This window comes from Girardinichthys multiradiatus, chromosome 10 (genome assembly GCF_021462225.1).
Source record: "Girardinichthys multiradiatus isolate DD_20200921_A chromosome 10, DD_fGirMul_XY1, whole genome shotgun sequence".
Taxonomy (NCBI): domain Eukaryota; kingdom Metazoa; phylum Chordata; class Actinopteri; order Cyprinodontiformes; family Goodeidae; genus Girardinichthys; species Girardinichthys multiradiatus.
The window spans coordinates 27783545-27801963 of NC_061803.1; the positions used below are offsets into that span (position 1 = coordinate 27783545).

The window sequence follows — 18419 nt, forward strand, 5'->3', positions numbered from 1 at the left end:
ACAGCATGTTTCGCTGCGGACATTGTGTAGTTAGGCGGATTTGCACTGTTAGTTTTCTGCCACATTAGACATTTTGCATGTAATCCAACATTTTGGACATGTAATCCATACAACATGTGATGTGTGGAGGGATTGTATTAAGGGTTATCACAGCAAAAGGGGCTAAAAACAAAGGAACAAATGCATGTCACATTTTTCAGATTTTCATTTATGTTTTATATATACTTCCACTTTATTACCATTGTGTTAAAAAAAAAAACAGCTGTTATGGTGGCTATAACTAGATAAACACAATTATTAAAACAAAAAAAATCATACGAAAGAAGAGGTAGATACAAAATAAAACGGAAATGCTGTCAACAGAAAGCAAAGACAACAACAATTATACTATACCCTCATCAAAACATGTGATGTGAAAGGTAAAGCATTTGTATTTTCAGGGGATTACTCCAGCTAACAAACTTTCATGAAGGATTCAGGGAGGCTCTGCCATATTGGCTCAACCAGGCGTTCAGCACCACTCAGGATCGAGTGGTGAGGGCGGTGCAAGTTGACCAGGTAACACGGTCTCATTATCTCATTATAGCATGTCTTTCAGTCAGTGGTGGTTTTTGGTGATGGGCGATAAAGCTTAATGCCTGGGGCAGCTTTGCCTGAGGGGCAGACAAGAGTAATTCCACACATAGTAATAATATTAGTATTTTAAAGGAGCAAAAGAAAGGGCTCAGCCAGGATGCTATCCATGCAAGAACCACCACTGCTTCCAATAGTAGTTACATGAACATTTAACTAAAGCTAGGTTGTCCAATCAGCTCCAGCCACTGCAAACTGGTGCAGTCCCCATAAAGCACAGCTCCTCCGCAGTAGACTTGGTAGCATGTATCCAGCCAATCTGCCAGCTGTGGGAGCAGCTGTCTTGGCCTGACCCTGAGGAGGGCTTCATGCTCATGGTCAAACTCACTGAGGTACAGTGTACAGCTGTTAATGTGGCCTTTGGCCTAATGGTTAAATAACCAGTAGTCTAAGATAGACTGTTCACTATTTCTGCTACTTTTTATGTTTTCAGGATGTATGTAAGATTGTAGTAAACTACTGTCACCTCCTAAAGGAGAGGGTCCGGGTGCTGTCTGAGAACTCTGACCACAGCAGTGCCATCAACATGGTAAGCACATGCTCATTTAGAAACCCTTCTGCAAAGTTTTATCGATGTGTCTCAGTTTTTCCTTTCTTTTCCAGCTGTGTGTTGTAGTGAACGACCTGGAGCACTTACGTTCGGTGCTGACCCGGCTTCCTACTCAGCTCAACTGGGAGGGGCTTCGCATTTGCACACAAAGTGTGATAGGGCAAAGCCAGTTTGAAAACACGCTGCATTCCCAGCTTCTGCAAGCTAAAAGCATCCTCTGCAAAGAGATTCGATCAGCATTAGACACTCTTGGGAAACAGGTATACCATACTTTGTAAAAGTATTCACACCCCTTGAACTTTGTGCCACGTTACAACCACAAACCTCAGTGTGTTACCTAGACTTTATGTGATAAACCAACACAAAGCTGTTCATAATTGTGAACTCGAAGAAAAACAATACATATTTAAAAAAAAAAAGCTAAAATCTGAAAGAGTGCTGTGTATTTCCATTCAGACCCCTTTACTCCAATACTCCCAAATAAAATGCTGCACAAAGCCACAGCTCAAGTGAGAGAACTTGTTGACAAACCAACTGTTTGCTTTGCATGCTAAAAATCTGGCCTCAATGGAAGAGTGGCGCGAAGAAAGCTTTGTTTGACGGAAGCAACATTTGATCTCATTTTGCAAATCATTATGTTTGGTGGAAAGAGAACACTGGACCCTCAATAGGTCATGTCTGCACAACATGGTAGTGGTAAAATCATGCCATAGGGTTATTTTGTTTTCAGTTGTTACCGGGTCCCCACCATAAAAATATGAGTAGGGTTTTTTTTTTGGCCTGCTTATAAAACACTTTGTGAGATGGAAAAGTAACTATCACCTTAAGGACACCAATCTCAAGATGATGGCAGCATTATGCTGTGGAGCTGCTTTTCTTCAGCTGGTGTATAAAACCTGGTCAGTAGAAGATGGATGGAACTAAATACTATCCTTGAATAAAATTTGTTCACTGCTGAATACTTTAGACTGGGATGGAGGTTCACCTTTCAGCACAAGTTAGAATGGCCCAGTCAAAGTCCAGTTCTATGAAGTAGTGTAGGGGGGGGGCTGAATACAAATACATGTTACAACATTCTGAATTTAATTTATAGAAATTTAGAAAACTTTGTCTCGTTTTAGTTCCACTTCACATTACTACACTACTTTGTGTTGCTCTATCAAATAAAATCCATATAAAATACACTGAAGTTTGTTGTTGTAATTTAAGAAAACATGAAAAAGTAAGAGTGACGTAAGGACATTTGCAGAGCACTGTCTGTTTAAAGCAAAATGTGCTTGTTTTTAGCTTCTAAGTTTAATCAAATCAAGGAAAATAAGTGAATAAAGTTATGTCGGTTCTCAGTTAAACACAGACATTGAGACTCTAGTCAGAAGCATGTCGACCAGGCGGAGGATTCCTTCCAAGTCCACAGAGGATGTGAGTGGTTCTCAATATCATGATTTATGTAACATGGATTTAAACACCTGCTGTTCTCCCTTCATGTTCAGACTCTTATCTGCTCCTAGGCTGCAGCCCCTTTAATGCGCTACCTTGAACAGGAGCTTCAGTACATGAATGAAAACTTGGTTCAAGAGAACTTCAACAGGTGCTCCCCCAACTCATCACTGTTAATAGTGCAAAATCTCTTCTTTCACTCTTTCTTTAAAGATTAAATTGTGTTTTATTTGTTCTCCTGTGACAAGCCTCCTGACTCCATTGTGGCAAAACTCGGTGAAAATTCTTTATCAAGTGGCTAACCAGCATTCACAACAAGAAGGGCTCATGGTGTTCTGTCAAAGGCTACTGTATACACTACAGGTTGGTCCACACACACAGGGTAACCTGACTACACAGGCAGATCATTTGATCTTCTAAAGAGCCGATCTCAGTTGGGTTTCCTTGCTCTTCATGAAATTGGAGGACGTAAGTGGTAGGCTACACAAAATCACAGAGGTCAATAGATTCTGAGGTGCAAAGTGTGTCAAGGTCACCAACTTTTATAGCCACAGACTTCATGTTGCCATCAGATCAGCTCAAGAACAGTGTGCAGAGGGCTTCATAGAATGGGTTTCCATGACCTAGTAGCTACATCCAAGTATTATATCACAAAGTTTAATGCAATGTCTTTGATGCAGTGGTGTAACGCCCACTGCCACTGGATTCTAGAGCAGTCGAGATAAGTCCTCTGGAGTAATGAATCATGTCTCTGTCTGGCAATCCAGCAACAGGGTCAGGTTTTGCCAGTTTCCAGGAGAACAGCACTTAGGTGAATGCATTGTTCCAAAAAGAAAGTTTGGTGCCTTATTTCCAGTAAAAATAACTCTTTAACGCTTCACAAGTTAGGAGATTTTTATGCTTCTCACTCTGTGGGAGCAGTTTGAGGATGGCCCTTTCATGTTCAGACACGACTGCTCACCAGTGCACAAAGACATGGACGATCTATTTGGAAGAACTTGATGGGTATGCACAGAGCCTTGATTATTAGAATGAATTAGAGTGGAGACTGCAAGCCAGGCCTTCTTGTCCAACATCAGTGTCTGACCTCACAAATGTGTTTCTGGAAGAACGGTCACAATCCTAAATCCTAAATGTGTATAAAAGCAGGCAAACAAACACTTTTGGTACCATAGTTTAAATAAGTCCTACTGGGAGTCCTAAAGGCTTACTATTTGACCTTTTCGATAATGGCTACCACAGCCTCACAGGGTATTCTCTGCTTTTAGTGCCTTGAGCAGTGTTTCCATGCTGAAGGGAATGGACTTCCTCAAAAGACACTGCACTCCGACGAATACAAGGTTAGTCCTTTGGACACCAACGGCTTAAATCTCTTGTTTTTTTATTGAAACGTCATCTTTTTATGTCCACTTCCTCCCAAGTGAAAATGAAAAAAAGTATAGCATTGAATAGGCTTGTTTTCATTCTGCTTGAACAGACTCTGAAGGCTTACCTCACTCACCACTCTCTGACCAACCAAGAGCTCATAGAGAAGTTCTTTAAAAGAAAAATAGTGGAGCAGGTAAGTTTGTAAAAAGCATGTTTGATGTTCCTAATAACTCTTGAGAAAGCCTTTTCCCTGACTCTTTGGCTTTGTTCTGCCTCAACGTTCGTATAGAAAGATTACAGTGGGGAAAAATATGGAGCAGTCACCCTCGCTACATGCTACAGAAGATCTGATCAAAGGTTGCACATTGAGGTGCTGAATGCAGCCAGCCTCCTACCAATGGACTCTAATGGTACACCTATAATAATCACAGCTGTACATTGGCTTTCAGAAGTATTTAAAGCACTTAAAGGTGGTCACATTTTGTCATATTACAACCACAAATTCTTGTTGAATATTTTATTGGAGTTTTATGTAATGGATCAACACAAAGTTGTTGTGAAGTGAAAGAAGATACACAGCTTTAAAAATGTCCTTCAAATTAAATCCTGAAATGTCTCCATTTGTATTTATCTCTCTTAAGTCATTGCCTTGTAAAACCACCTTTTGCCGCAGATACAGCTACAAGTTTTTTGAAATGTGCCCCTTTTTCTTTTCAAAACAGCCGGCAGTATGTTCAGAAATAAACTATCCAATTATATGTTTAGGGTTATTTTCCTGCTTTTCTTGTATTTAGCTCCATTCATCTTTCTATTGTCACTGACCAGCCTCCATGTCCCTGCTGACGTCCCCACAGTATGATGCTGCCACCACCATGTTTCACCATTTTTGATCTCATCTGGCCAGAGCACCTTCTTCCATATGTCTGCTATGTCCCTTACATAGTTTGTGTATCCTTTCCCTTCCCCTTCACAATAATGCAGTTTACTTTGTGTTGATGTATGACAGAAAATCCCAGTTTAAAACAGTTTTTGATTTTACTGCGATAAAATGCAGAGAGGTTGAAGCGGTGTGTGAAAACTTCTGCACTGTAGATACATAAGGCATAGCGCTCCGAGACGCCTACCTCTGTGACCTGATGCTTTAATGCTCGCCAGGTCTCAGCGACCCATTTGTGCGCCTGTGCCTGGAGCCTAACCACATCTTTCCTGAGACAGAGCCGCGCTGCACCCAGTACAAAAGCTGTGACCTCAATCCCCTTTTCGATGAGTCCTTTGACTTGTAAGTTGTTTCCCTTCTGTTAGTCAGCATTCTTAGCCTCCAGTTTATGGTGTATTATCTGGGTACATGGGTGTCCTTCTATGTCTTCAACAATCTCTTGAAGATTAACATCTCCAACTCACATTTTGCAACCTCTTCCCTGCTTTCCATCACATAGTTGTAGAACTAAATGCCAATAAAAGCAGGATTTTTGTGCTCTCCTGTAGCTTGAACGCTTTGGAAGATGACTGGAATGTTTTTGGCTCCACTGACTTACTTTCAATATTACAGCCTGGTTTCATTGGAACAGTGCCAGACTCCCGGAGCTTGCTTGGTCATCACAGTTCTGGACCATGATACCTTGAGACCAGATGACTTTGAGGGCGAAGCCTTCCTGGGCCTCGAGGACGTACCAGGAGTTTCTGAACAAAAAGGAGAGGAACCCTGCTCACAGATGGATGCCTCAGCTAAAAAAATACGCCTGTCTCTGATGCACCCTAAACCTAACGGTAAGATCGTGATGTGTACTTGTTTACCATTTAATCGAGGAGAATGACTGAAGAAATGGCAGCACCTTGCTAAAGCACGATAGGTCAGAGGGATCCACAGAGCCTTAAATTACCTCCCATTTACCTATGATGTCCCTTCATCATATCTGGTGTTCTGCTAATAACATACTAAATGGATTGCCCAATGAATTCAATGAGAAAAGGATCCCAACCTGAAATATGAGACATTAAATATGTTGTTCCTACCCATTCTATACCCATTTAAAAATATTTAAACACATCCTAAAGTTTTAGAAACAAAGCATTGATTTTTCAACACATCAGGCAAAATGCTTTTATATTCATCCCAAAAGATTTCCAGTATTTTTTATTGCAACAGAAATTCCTCTGCTTAAGTTTTGTTCGCTCTCTAAATTGGGTCTACAAAATCCCTGTGATGGGCCTAATAAGGTAGAAACGGATCAAAACTAAACAAGAAAAATGACATTTTAGTGTTTTTGCTCTTCGGCTGAGTTATGAAGATGTTTTAGAGAGAAAATATTATTTCCTTTTCAATTTTCAACCTTCTAGCAAAACAGTGATCCAAAACATGCAATGTCACTGGTCCAGCTCCTAGTTAAGTTGCCCCTTTACCAAAACATGTCCAGTGTTTTTACCAATGCCCTGCAACTGTGTCCCAATCTATTTCCATTTTGCACCATCGTATTTAATTTTGGCATCTATTCGATAAGCTATAGAGATAAATAATCAACTAATCTGTTGTGGATCCAGGAGAAACAATGTCTCGTTTTGGTCTATACTTTTTGGTGTGCAATTAAATAAGAATAAACCAATGGTTTTGTTTCCTGGTTGGACTAGTGGACAAAATATTAAAAGTCATGATGCTGAGTGGTTGCATAAAAAGGGCTCCGATTATGGTCAGAGCTAACTCGTACCCTCTAAAGTAACTTTTTGTTCTATCTGGTGTTTTAATGCATTTCTTTCTGTTATGCATCTAATGATTTCCACAATCTAAAATGCCATATATCTCAAGAGAAATGACACATTTAGTTTCAGCTCATCAGCTAATGTTTCTCTATGCCTGTTTGCATGTTCACAGAGGACAGCATTCTGAAGTTACTGGAGTCCAGGAAAGGAGAGCGAGAGGCTCAAGCTTTCGTGAAAAAGCGACGCCAACGGGAAAAACAGTCCCAGGAGGCCACCCAACAATGACAAACGCACACAGACGTGTTCTTCCTCCAAAAATATACAATTTGTTTTAATGATCAGTACCAAAAAACAAAGAGAAAAAGAAAAGAATGCATTCAGAAAGAAACACTGGTGTTGCATGAGTTGTGTTTGGACAACATACTGAACATGACCATCACAGTGATCATAAACACTTTCACACCTGCATTTAAACATTTACGTGTCTGTATGCTTCCCAATGGTTTGTCAAATCAGTGCAAGATGAAGATATAACATCACTTTTGTATGTGTATACATTTATATATAATATATATGAAATATATATTATACACTGTTGAGAGACTGAAGTGTCAAAGATTACTACAAATGTAGAAATTTGGCAGAGAAAGCTGTCACATATTGATTTAAAAATAGCTAAAAAGCCTTTCTGAGTGTTCTGAGCTTGATTCATTGCTAACAAAAGGGGTGTAAAAATAAAAAAAATCTGAAAATGGACCGAAGCTGAATCTGTTGGCCTCATTTGTTATATCTTCCTACAGTTTCTGCAGAGAAAAACCTGAGAGTCTGAAAAAACTCAAGGCCATTGATTAAATGTTTGAACAAATTATATATAAGTTTTATATTTGACCATTTGAAAGTCAACTGGTAATCCATGGGGGGGGTTTAAAAAATGAAACTCAGCTGCTTACAGCGTACTGTGATGAGCTGTTTTTGGCTGTAGCAACAAAGAATCGCCGTTTAATGAGACTAAATATGCCCTATAAGTGTTTCCAGAGGGACCTTTTTCTAAGATGTTACTTACTCCCTGAAATATAACTTTAAAAACTGATTATCTACGGTGTCATCCATCCATCAAGGCAGTTTTCAGACTAACACAATCACAACACCATAACAGAAACAGCTAAGACTCACCAAGCACAAATTATTTCCCTGTTGTTTGAGGACACCACCAAACGTTTAGCTCCTAGATGAGATGTTTTGGAGTTTTAAGTGCCAAAAAGACGAAGTGGACATCATTAATCCCCAGCAAATCACAAAACTATCCAGATGGATGCATGACACTCCAGGGAAATACTGGCCCTAAAGTGAGATTACACTTTTGAAATATATCATTTAAAACTAGCTATGTAAATGCTTCATAGTTAGGGTCAGAGTAAAATATAAAAGCAGGTATTTAAGTTATTTTCACAAGTCAATCGCAGGGGAAAAGTACAGTGTTGCTGGTCAAGAGCATTAACTAGCAGAATGTATTGTTTTCCTTCGGTAACAATGGCAACATAATCATGCCTAATTCCACAATGAGAGTACTTTCTTAGTGACTAAATCTCACTAAGACACTCATGTTAGAAATACACAACCGAATCAGTGCTTATGTTGTTACAATGATACAATTTTGGTCTTTTTATCATTTTGAAATGATGGTCAGAATCCAAGGCTGGTAGGTGTGGAATCAGGACTGACTGCTGTGGAATCTGATGTGGTCCCACAGTGCGGTGAGGTCAGGAGAGCTGCTTCTCTGCGGTCTGTTGGGGGCAGAGCGGGCAATCTGTGGATGTGGAGCAGCTCTCGCACTGTAGTCCGTGGCCGCAGGGCAGCGACACTGAGCCCTGCTCTCCACATGTCACACAGCACTGCCTCCGTTTCCTGTACACCACCTGGCAAACACAAAAAAACAGGGATTTACACAAGTCGCTGCAGAGAGAAAATATTTTTTGCAGTACCTACTTCCTCAAAAAGGTATTCATACCCATTGGATTTTTCTTTTTTAGATTTTGATTTAGTTTTTAAAAACTGTAAAATTGTGACATGCATTTTTATTTGACCCCCTTTGCTCTGATACCCCTGCGTAAAAATCCAGTGCATCTTATTTTACACAAATGTTTGAAGTAAAAACACATTAACTGATTGCTACGCAGCCTAGTGCAACAAACCAAAGGGCTGATCCCAGTGGTTGGGGACCTCTCATGTAGGGGACACAGCAGACATGAGTAAGAAAATGCTCTGTTCAAATCAGACCAAAATATAACGTTGGGTCTACATGCAAAAAGTTTTGTGCGCTAGAAAACTAATATTTCATGCCACCCTGAACACACCATCCCCACAGTAAAACATGGTAAGGGCAGCATTATGCTGTGGGGATGCTTTTCTATAGCAGTTACAGGAAGACTGATCAGGATTTATGTGAGGATTGATGGAGCTAAATACAAGGCAATCCTGGGTAGAACATACTTGAGGCTGGGGTGGAGGTTCCCCTTCCAGCAGGACAACACTAAAAATTCAGCCAGAGCTAAAATGCAATAGTTTTAGCCGAACGTATTCCATTATATTCTAACTAAAAATCGGTGGCAAAACTTAAAACTTCCTGTTCACAGAAACTCTCCATCCAATCTGACTCAACTGGAGCTATTTGTAAAGAATGGTCAACGATTTCAGTCTCACAATGTTGCTTTTAGAGATGTACTCAAAGACCTGCAGCTCTAGCAATAGGTGATTTTACAATACATTTACAATATAATGAAGTTTGTGGTTGTAACAAGGCAAAATATGGCAAAGTTCTGGGAGTGAAAACCTTTGTGAGGTGCTGTATTTTTCCTCATTATTTTATTGGGCTTTATGGATAGATTTGCCGAACACGTTATGGGTTTCTTCTCAGGATTACCTGTTCTACAGCACGTAAGCAGTTACAGAGCTGAGCCTGTAAGCTTACAACCGACTCCAGTGGCAGTCGGTGTAGTAGCTGAAGTTGGTGCAGTGCAAGGTGGGGATTATCTCCGCTCCGTAAGCTCTCCAGCGCCTCCTGCAGGAGAGAGATCTGCCTCTGTGCCTCCTCTTCAGCCTCCCGGGCTCGTTCTCCTTCCAGGGCAAACCGTGCTGCGTTTGCACGAGACTCCTCTGAGTCTGCTTTGATTGCAGCCCACGACTAGAAAAGAAACAAGTGCATATCCATTCCTCACTAAATCACTTCGGTGTCGTTTGTATCTGTAAACATACTACTAAAACACAGGCATTACTGTTTCTTACACGTGCTCCTCTACCTACCTACCTGAGCCGTGTGTCTCCAGTTGTGTCCCCACTGCTTCAGCACCCTGTGAGCATCCTCCAGCTCCTGTTTGAGTCTGGCTGGCTCTGCACAGGGGCCGGAGGGCAGTAGGGCAGGAGGAGTGCCAGGAGAACCCTGACCTGACGGGAAGTGCTCCCAGATATTTGTGCTCATACCATTCAGACCTACAAAAAACAACAGACTATAAATAGATGATGTGTAATAACACTAAATCCAATCTTGAATCGAATCTTTCTACCTAAAGAGCTATGAGATGGTCCGAGGAAGGGGCTCTCTGATAGGCTCGGTTGTGAGGGATGAGAAGAGAAGAAAGGTGAGGCTTGTGGCCTGACTGGAGGTGATGGAGAAGGAGAGCTGAAAGGAGCAGAGCTGCTGAACGATCCTGGAATGTTGACTGGAGCTGAACTCTGAATCTGGCTGCCTCCTGCGAAACCAAGGGAAAAATATAGCCAACACATACAAAATGTGGTTTTAGGTTTATTTTTTGTTTTGTCTTTGTTTATGCTTTAAAATACCTAGCATGACCCCCACACTGGGCAGTCCCGAGCTGCTCTCCAGGCTCCTCTCCAGTGCAGACACCCCAAAATCATTCAGATCTAGATCATCCAGAGCCGACTCTGTCACACAACATCGCGTTATTTTTTTTTTTTAGATCTCATGGCAACTGCAGCAGAAACACTGATTCTAATATTATTTTATTACATGCTCACGTACCGACAACTGACTCCACAGTCTCACTTGTGGGGTAAAAAGGTAAGGCGTTAGCATTCATGCCCGAGGAGATGCTGGACCCTGGCGGGCCTAGAGTGGCGGGGCTGGGTGGTGTGGCGGCCAGACTGGAGGGGATGCTGGAGGAAAGGCTCAACGGGCTACCAACGGGCAGGAACACTAACAAGTCCTTAAGAGGAAATAACAGAATTTTATCCTTGTGTTGTTGCAAAAGACACGCACATGCACACAGTTCATAGACGAGGCCATGGCAGTTTCATTTCTAAGTGATTTTTACCTGTTTGCTCTGTGTTGAAGCTAATTCTCTGCTGCGCAGCTCAAGAGGAAACCCTCTGTGTTTGGCCTGAAGTGGAAAGCAAATAATTGTAAAACGATGTTAAGAAAAAAACACCAACAAAACATAAAGCTTTTTTCCAAATCACCTTTTTTTTCTTTTTCAACATCTTCCCATTTTTTCAAGTTGCAACACTGACATGTATTTTGTTTAATTATGTAACAGATCAACACAAAGGGGTGCATAATAATGACCCGTAAGGAAAGTGACAGTGATTGCCTTATATTTAGCTTCATCTGACCCTGACTAGCTTCCCTGTCCCTGCTAAAGAAAGGCGTTCCCACTGCATGATGCAGCCACCCCCGTGCTTTCCCAACGAGGTTGATGTGCATCATTACTTTTCTGCCACACAGAGTACAGGCCATAGAAATAGGCTTATACTCTATGAAGTTTTGGTCTCATCTGACCAGAGCAACTGCTTTCACGCGTTTGCTGTGTCCCCTATATGGCTTATGGAAAACTGCAAATGGGACTTCTTATGGCGTTCTTCAACAATGATGTCTCTCTTGCCTTTAAAGCCAGATTTGTGGACAGCATGACAAACAGTTGTCCTTTAGACAGATTCTCCTACCTGAGCTGTGGATATCTGCAGTTCCTCCAGAGTTACCATGGACCTCTTGGCTGCTTCTATGATAAATTATCTTCTTGTCCTGTTCGTCAGTTTAAGTCGATGGCCTTGTTTTAGTAGGTTTGTAGTTGCGTCAATCGTTTCTTTTGGTTTTTATTTTATCTTTAATATTAGTAACACCTATTGAAAAGACCATGTACTAATTTCTCTTCCACTTCCCTGTTTTGCACAACTTTGTGTTTTTCTATCACATAAAGTACCAAGAAAATACATAAATGTTCAGTGGTTCTAACATTGATAAAATGTGAAAGGTTGAAGGGATAATTCAGCTTTCTAAAGCACATGTCCTCCTCACCTGATCTTCCCGTTCAAACCCTGGGGCTCTGCCGTATCCTCTTTCACGTGCCCAAGGAAACAGTGAGTCTCCTCCTCCACTGGCGCCCTCACATAATGACAAAACACTACCCAGCAGCCCTTGCTCTGAAACACAGGACACCGCAGAGGGGGAGAAGGGGTCTGATGCAGAGCCAAGCCCCATGTTGTGGCCACCCGGACTTGGAGAAGCATCATGGCCAGGAAGAGGTTCTGGGAGTCTCAGGGGAGGAGGGGAACCAGGGCTGGGGAATAATGGCTCCTCAGAAGCAAAAGGCTCTGGAGGAGGTTTGAGAACATGTATTAAAGTAACTATATTAAAAATAAATTGATAGTTGTTGAAATGCAGAGCTGTTTCATGGGATCTTACTTTCGACATGAGCGAAGGCACAAAATGGTCCTCTGGGACAACTGCCGCATTGCTGCATGTCATTACACTTGGTAGATTTATAAATCTGTAGTAAAAAAAAAACCAATTAGTTCAAAATCATCTGCTGTGGTTACTGCCTCAGGTTCTGGCAGAACAACAACAAAACAATCCAACCTCTGGGTGGAACTGCTGCTCTGTTCTCGTGTGGCAGTACTGACATCCCTCCGCTCCTTCACATTTGCTGGGATCACCCCACTCTTCACCCTGTTTCACCGCTGGACATGGCAACGCTCTGTGGTAGCAACAACAAACAGGCCCTGCCTTCAGTAAAACAGAAATCAACTAAAAATGATCCAATTATTTAATAACTGGAACAGGAAGACACCTGTATTTATGCTTGTGTGGGCTGCGCCGCCTGTCTTTGCTGTTGTGGTAATATGGACAGGCATATCCTTGACGACACAGGCGGGGAGGCTTTTTACAGAGCTCTGTCTTGTAGTGGGACAGCACATAATTATTATCTGGAAAAAAGAGAACAATCTCTCAGGCAGGTGATGGGAACAGATCAAAAGAAAGTGTTAACATGGTGAGAAGCAGATTTTGTTTCCAGTGAACCATTTCTCTTTTTATGTTTTTTTATCCTTTCCCTGCTGAAAGCTCCAGTAAAAAATATGTTCTAGTTTACGTATAGAGTTCAAAACTTTTTTAATTAAAATGTGCTGATATTTCTAAACCTTCATAAATCTATGTACTCTACAGGTTTCCCTGGACCGTTGGAAAATACAAGCCCCTGGCTTCAAAGGTCTTCCACCATACCTTACAGTGAGCACGTAATCCTTTCCCACGTACTCATCCTTTAATTCACACCAAACCTAGCTCAAGTGGTTCTTAAAAAAAATGTCAATCTTATGCCTTTTTTTCCATTCTTGGTTCCAGCACCACAAGGTTCTACTTGGAACGAAACCTGTTGTGTTTCCATCGACAGCTGAAGCTGTCATGTGCTGTGCAATGCCAAGTAAACACTCAATGTCGCACATCATGTCCCCTCAAAACAGTGAGGTTGTGGAGTCCAAACCTCCCTCCCATCCACAACTTGTGGAACGATGACCATAAAAGGTGTCCATGATTTCGAACCACCGCCACGGCTTTTGGTTTGACCTGCTCTGGCCATTGTGGTCCTTAATAGTTTTGTAGTATTTCTCGAGTTTTTTGAGCTTTTCCAGACACAGTAAAAACCATGGCTTGTCATTCTCTTCCCTACCTATTTGAACACTTTCTCATGCCACTGACATATGGCTAACCACACCATGGCCAATCAGTGAACACCAGTCTATTAATGTAACATTTCGGCCCTGCGGACGAGCAGGTACCAATGGTCACAGAAAGGCCTGGGTGCAGTGGAGCCGGCCAAAGTAGAGCTCATGGAAAAGGGGCTTTAGTCTCATCTCATAAAAGTTCCAGTCTTTTTTTTTTTGTTTTACTGTAGATGTTGTATTTTATTGCTTATTTCCTGTTTTTATTTCTTTGTTTTATGGACCTATTAACCTTTGGGTGTGTAAAGCGCTCTATAAATAATTGATTGACTCATTGATCATATTTACAGCCAACCAAAACAGAAAGTCATTATTTCCCTATTAAGAGTTCTTAGAAAGTTACATTTATGTTAAAATGAATATTAAAAGCAATCAATTCCTAACATTTGATTTTTTTTCTCATTGAATAAATGTAGTCAAATTAAAGGCTGGATTTTTCTAAATCTTTCAGTCTCCGCACACTGCACACTAATTTGTTTTACCAGGGCTGCCAAAACATGTAAGGTCCTCTGTGAAAAACGGCCCACTCCAGATCATCAGGAGCACATTAGCCAAATCAAATAGATGCCAACATAAGTTAGTCATAAATTAGCTTTCATGTTTCACTGATATCTTATACATTTCTTAACCGACATTATGAACATTTGTTAGCAGAAGAAAAAGTTGTTCCCTGCCTAAACACCTCATTAAGCATTGCGGCGCAAATCTACCTTGCCAGCGCGGTTCTTCGCTCAAGATCTTCTCTATAAGAGCTGTGCTCGCTGCTTGTCCCGACTGTGCATCTCCTCCACCTCCTTCCGCTGCCCCCGACCCTCCTTGAGAGTCGAGGACCTGCACTTCCCTGTGCAACGCAGAACGCAGGGAGACCATCAGCAACAACAGATCAGAGGCATATGTAAGATTTAACACAATGGTAAAAAACTGCTATTTTGGACATAGATTTAATGTTGCACACCTGATATCATAAACAGGGCTGCGCAGGTCATGGGATCCATGCGCAAAGGCACAGTGGGAGCCATTTTTACTGCAGTGGCCTTTTGCATCCGTTTCGTGGATACAGGATCCGGTCTTGTAATAGCGGAGGTGGTATCTCCGTTCTGTATCACCCGCAGTTCGGTGCAGGAAGGGACATCTAGAATACACACAAAAATAGCATTCAGAACAAAAAAATATAATCCAAAAAATCTAATAAACGCTGTACCAAATAGTGCTACTTAGAAGAAGAATTTCCTGGATCATCAAGAAGCATCTCAAAACTATTTATGTTTGATTATTAAAAACAAAAAGTCAAACACATTTACAATATATTTGCATAAATGTGCGGAGAGCAACATCCCAAAGACTGAAACCACCTATTTATTTTTTAAAAATGGTTAAAAATATAAACATTTAAAAAGAATGTCTTGTTGGTGTTGTGGTCCACTCGAAAGCCATGCAGCTAACTGAAAAAGAGAAATTTGGAATAAAGTAGAAATTTGAATATTGTGGTACAGTTGAAGGCTCAAGCTGCAAAATGCCAGATTAGTATAGTTAAAACTTCCCAATCACACCCTGAAACTCCTTTTCACTCTATATTTTCAACAGTTTTCGCGTGTAAATGTCAATGACAGCTCCCTTCTAGGGAATAAGTAGTTGCTAAAGATGCACGTAAAGATTATGCATGACGTACTAAGCTCAAAGAGAGTGGCATCATTCATATTTAAGCAAGGATTTTTGTCTGACTACAACCCACAGATTTTGGAGATGCGTGAGACCAGTTCCAGATTTAAATGACCAAGTGTTTTAAGATGATGTGATGGATGTCCTGCAAATGTAACCACGGAGGAAGGTTGTTAACTACAGGTTACGTTATTAATATTCATGACAATTTTTGTCCATGAACTACCCATGAATCGATTAGGTATTGGCTCTGTTAATCGGATCAAGCTGGGTTTTTTTTGCTAGTTAAGTTGATGCATAATAGAGATACTGACTTATATGAAATATTGAAATCTTCCCTGTATTCATCTCCATCCACCCTCCCATCAATTCTGATCAGATTTGCCGTCCCTGCTGAAGAAAAGCATTCCCACAGCATGATACTTCCACCCCCCATGTTTCACAGTGGGATTGGTATGTTCAGTGGGATGAGCGGTGTTAGTTTTGCTGTCACACAAACAGTTCTGAATGCTTGATATGCATTTCTTGCTTTATTTTGTGTCTCTATTACAAGTGTGTTGCCCATAATAAACTATTTGAAGATTACTTTGCTACAACTCATGACTATTTTGTTGCCAATCTACTTCCACATTGCTTGTAAACAAACCATTGTACATAATGTAATAATATATTTTAGTAGTGAAGTATTTTGACACATTATATAGACACATGATTATAAAAAAAATCATCATTTTCCAGACACTTTTAATTTGGAATCTGGTTATATTCCAAGGTCTGGGACAGTTGAGTTTATGACTTATGGGATATTATGCCAGCCAATTTAAAACTAAAACACCTATTAGAGACTTTATATTGGTAGGTAATTTATTGGAATCATATAACCTAAGTTCCATACAGAAGACGATAAGAATTTCATAGAAGATTACATTACATCGCCAGTTGTCAAATCGCCTTGCTAAGGCCTGAGGGGCAGTATGAAAAAATGAATTGTGTAAATGAGGAGAGCAGCAGGACGCTGCTTTTTAATCACCACAAAGGACTAGGGTGAAGAGATCAATATGACTTCAAATGTACAAAGTTGCAAAATAAAGTAACCAAGAAAGTTTTAAGATAAGTTCAGATCACGTCTTCAACCCATGACCCACAAAAGTTCTGTGACTTCGTACTCATCTTAAAGCATAGTTAGAGGATGAGGACTGATACCTGACTCACTGTCATTACATCTTTGATACATCTTAGGCGGTAGTCACAGCGCCAGAACAGATATAAAATGAAAAAATGAGATTGCAAAGCAAGCGTGACCATGATGCATATGATGTATTTTCACAATTTTGCCAGATTGGTGTTTGTGATGCGAATCCCAAACCGATCCGTAAAGGGAGCTTTATGTTTGCGAGTTTTTCAAAAAACTATGACCTGAAAAGGGCTTTAGAAAGAACCAAAGCGTTAGCAGCACTCACTCGTCTCCGTCAGGACAGGTGCCTGTTCCCTCATCATATTTGGTACAGTAAACATCTGGGCTGTAGTTGAACGTCCCGTCCCGTCTGCGGATGGGCCTACGACGCCGTTGGTTTAAGAAATGCCAGTGGAAACAAGAAAAAGGCCGGTGCTGTGTACATTTATGCTGTACGAACAGGGGACACTGCTCAGTTCTGAACTCTTTGAGATATCTGGAAAGTAGCAAGACAACAGGAAAGAATGGGACTTATTATTTTTAGAACAAAAACCCTGCATCTTTGAATGTACAAATTAATTGTCCACATCTACAATGCCTTGCAAAACTATTCACATCCCTTAAACATTTTTTTAATATATGGGCACATTAAACTCAACGTATTTTATTGGGGTTTTATGCAACAGACAAACACAGAGTAGAAAATGAATGTAGTGGAATAACAATTGTGTTTTTTAATATTTTTTTTCTAACTAAAAATCACTCTGAAATCAAACACGGTGGTAGCAATATCATGCTGTGGGCTCGCTTATTTTCAGCAGGGACCGGGAAGTTGACCTGAACTGATGTTTTGGGGCTAAACAACTATTGGACATTTTGCTAAAAATACTGGCCAACCTCTTCAGTCCCTAGATGTGCAAAGCTAGTAGCCAAACCCCAAAAGACTTCCAGCTTTAATTAGAGTCAAAGATGGTGGCAAGATAGATAAAATATGTTGCCAACACTAAAATTTGCATTTAACTTTTTTGTGCTTGTAACGTTTTCTTTCCATTTCACAACCATAAGGTATAGTGCTGATCTATCATATAAAATCTCAATAAAATGCATTACGGTTTGGGATTTTAATTTGGCTAGATATAACAATTTCAACCAGTATTATCTACACCGATACTAGCATAAGCTGATACAAATAAGTTTTATAAAATGCGTCACGATACAATGTACCAAACCAATAACTATACATTATTGTTGCAACAGTATGCACAATTAAAATGCTGTATTACTCAACTTTTAAGTAATGGTTACTGAGTAACATTAGGCCTGCTCATCGGGACCAGAAAACACTTGCTCAAAAGCACTGTTGAGCTCATTCCAAACATTTGAAAGTTTTATTACGCAACCACTGTCTGAAGTATAATGCAGCTTATGTTTTGTGTATGGCAGTGCACGTGAGGTTGTGTACTCTCAGCCAGCTAACCCTGCTAACCAGCCACGTACGTGTAATGTTGAGGTTTCTCGGGCTGTACGTTCAACACCGTCGCGGGAGACGTCGACCCCCCCGCGGGCGAAGACGACGAGGACGAAGATGGCCCCCCTGTTGCGGTCGTCGCGGCCGAAGACGACGGGAGCTGTGAATTTGTTTTAGACATTTAACCAGTCTGAAGCCTAACAACAAGAAGCTTGTTTTTAGCTTACTGGCTAGCTATTCTTTTTAGCTTCGAAATCCGCATTCTCCTACGATGTGAGCTTGCGCAAGACAAGAGGAAGTAGTAGAAAAAGGATGCAACACGGAACTATGGGACATGAAGTTCAAGAAAAACCTAAATAATATTTGTTAAGGCCATATTATATTTATAGTTTACAATATGATTTTCAATAACAGAACATAAATAGTTT

At 40.8% G+C, this 18419-nt stretch overlaps 2 protein-coding genes across 2 annotated transcripts in view; one reads left to right on the forward strand and one right to left on the reverse strand.

Annotated features, from left to right (window-relative positions):
- Window positions 1-7438, forward strand: part of unc13d (unc-13 homolog D (C. elegans)) — a 21445-nt gene extending 14007 nt beyond the window's left edge. Inside the window, exons 22-34 of the mRNA XM_047376837.1 lie at window positions 441-558; window positions 813-965; window positions 1067-1162; window positions 1237-1443; window positions 2528-2602; window positions 2692-2771; window positions 2869-2983; window positions 3889-3960; window positions 4098-4181; window positions 4278-4398; window positions 5144-5267; window positions 5538-5755; window positions 6855-7438. Of these exons, the coding sequence (XP_047232793.1) occupies window positions 441-558; window positions 813-965; window positions 1067-1162; window positions 1237-1443; window positions 2528-2602; window positions 2692-2771; window positions 2869-2983; window positions 3889-3960; window positions 4098-4181; window positions 4278-4398; window positions 5144-5267; window positions 5538-5755; window positions 6855-6967 (1576 nt within the window). The 3' untranslated portion in view covers window positions 6968-7438. The remainder of the gene's footprint in view (window positions 1-440; window positions 559-812; window positions 966-1066; window positions 1163-1236; window positions 1444-2527; window positions 2603-2691; window positions 2772-2868; window positions 2984-3888; window positions 3961-4097; window positions 4182-4277; window positions 4399-5143; window positions 5268-5537; window positions 5756-6854) is intronic.
- On the reverse strand, window positions 6984-18381 carry unk (unk zinc finger). Its single transcript, XM_047376844.1, has 15 exons — window positions 18021-18381; window positions 16810-17019; window positions 14646-14822; window positions 14401-14531; window positions 12763-12898; window positions 12552-12669; window positions 12378-12462; window positions 11991-12286; window positions 11011-11076; window positions 10719-10902; window positions 10520-10621; window positions 10243-10428; window positions 9987-10168; window positions 9603-9863; window positions 6984-8598 (listed from the first exon to the last, which is right to left on the reverse strand). Exons 1-15 carry the CDS (start codon window positions 18170-18172, stop codon window positions 8443-8445), a joined length of 2442 nt encoding a protein of 813 aa, XP_047232800.1. The 5' UTR covers window positions 18173-18381; the 3' UTR covers window positions 6984-8442.
- Window positions 18382-18419: the final 38 nt, after the last annotated feature.

Coding starts and splice junctions, on each gene's coding strand:
- unk (XM_047376844.1), bottom strand. CDS start 18,172: ATGTCTAAAACAAATTCACAGCTCCCGTCGTCTTCGGCCGCGACGACC. Junction 9,864..9,986: donor ACTGGAGACACACGGCTCAG/GTAGGTAGGTAG, acceptor TTTCTTTTCTAG/TCGTGGGCTGCAATCAAAGC. Junction 8,599..9,602: donor GCTTACGTGCTGTAGAACAG/GTAATCCTGAGA, acceptor TGTGTTTGCCAG/GTGGTGTACAGGAAACGGAG.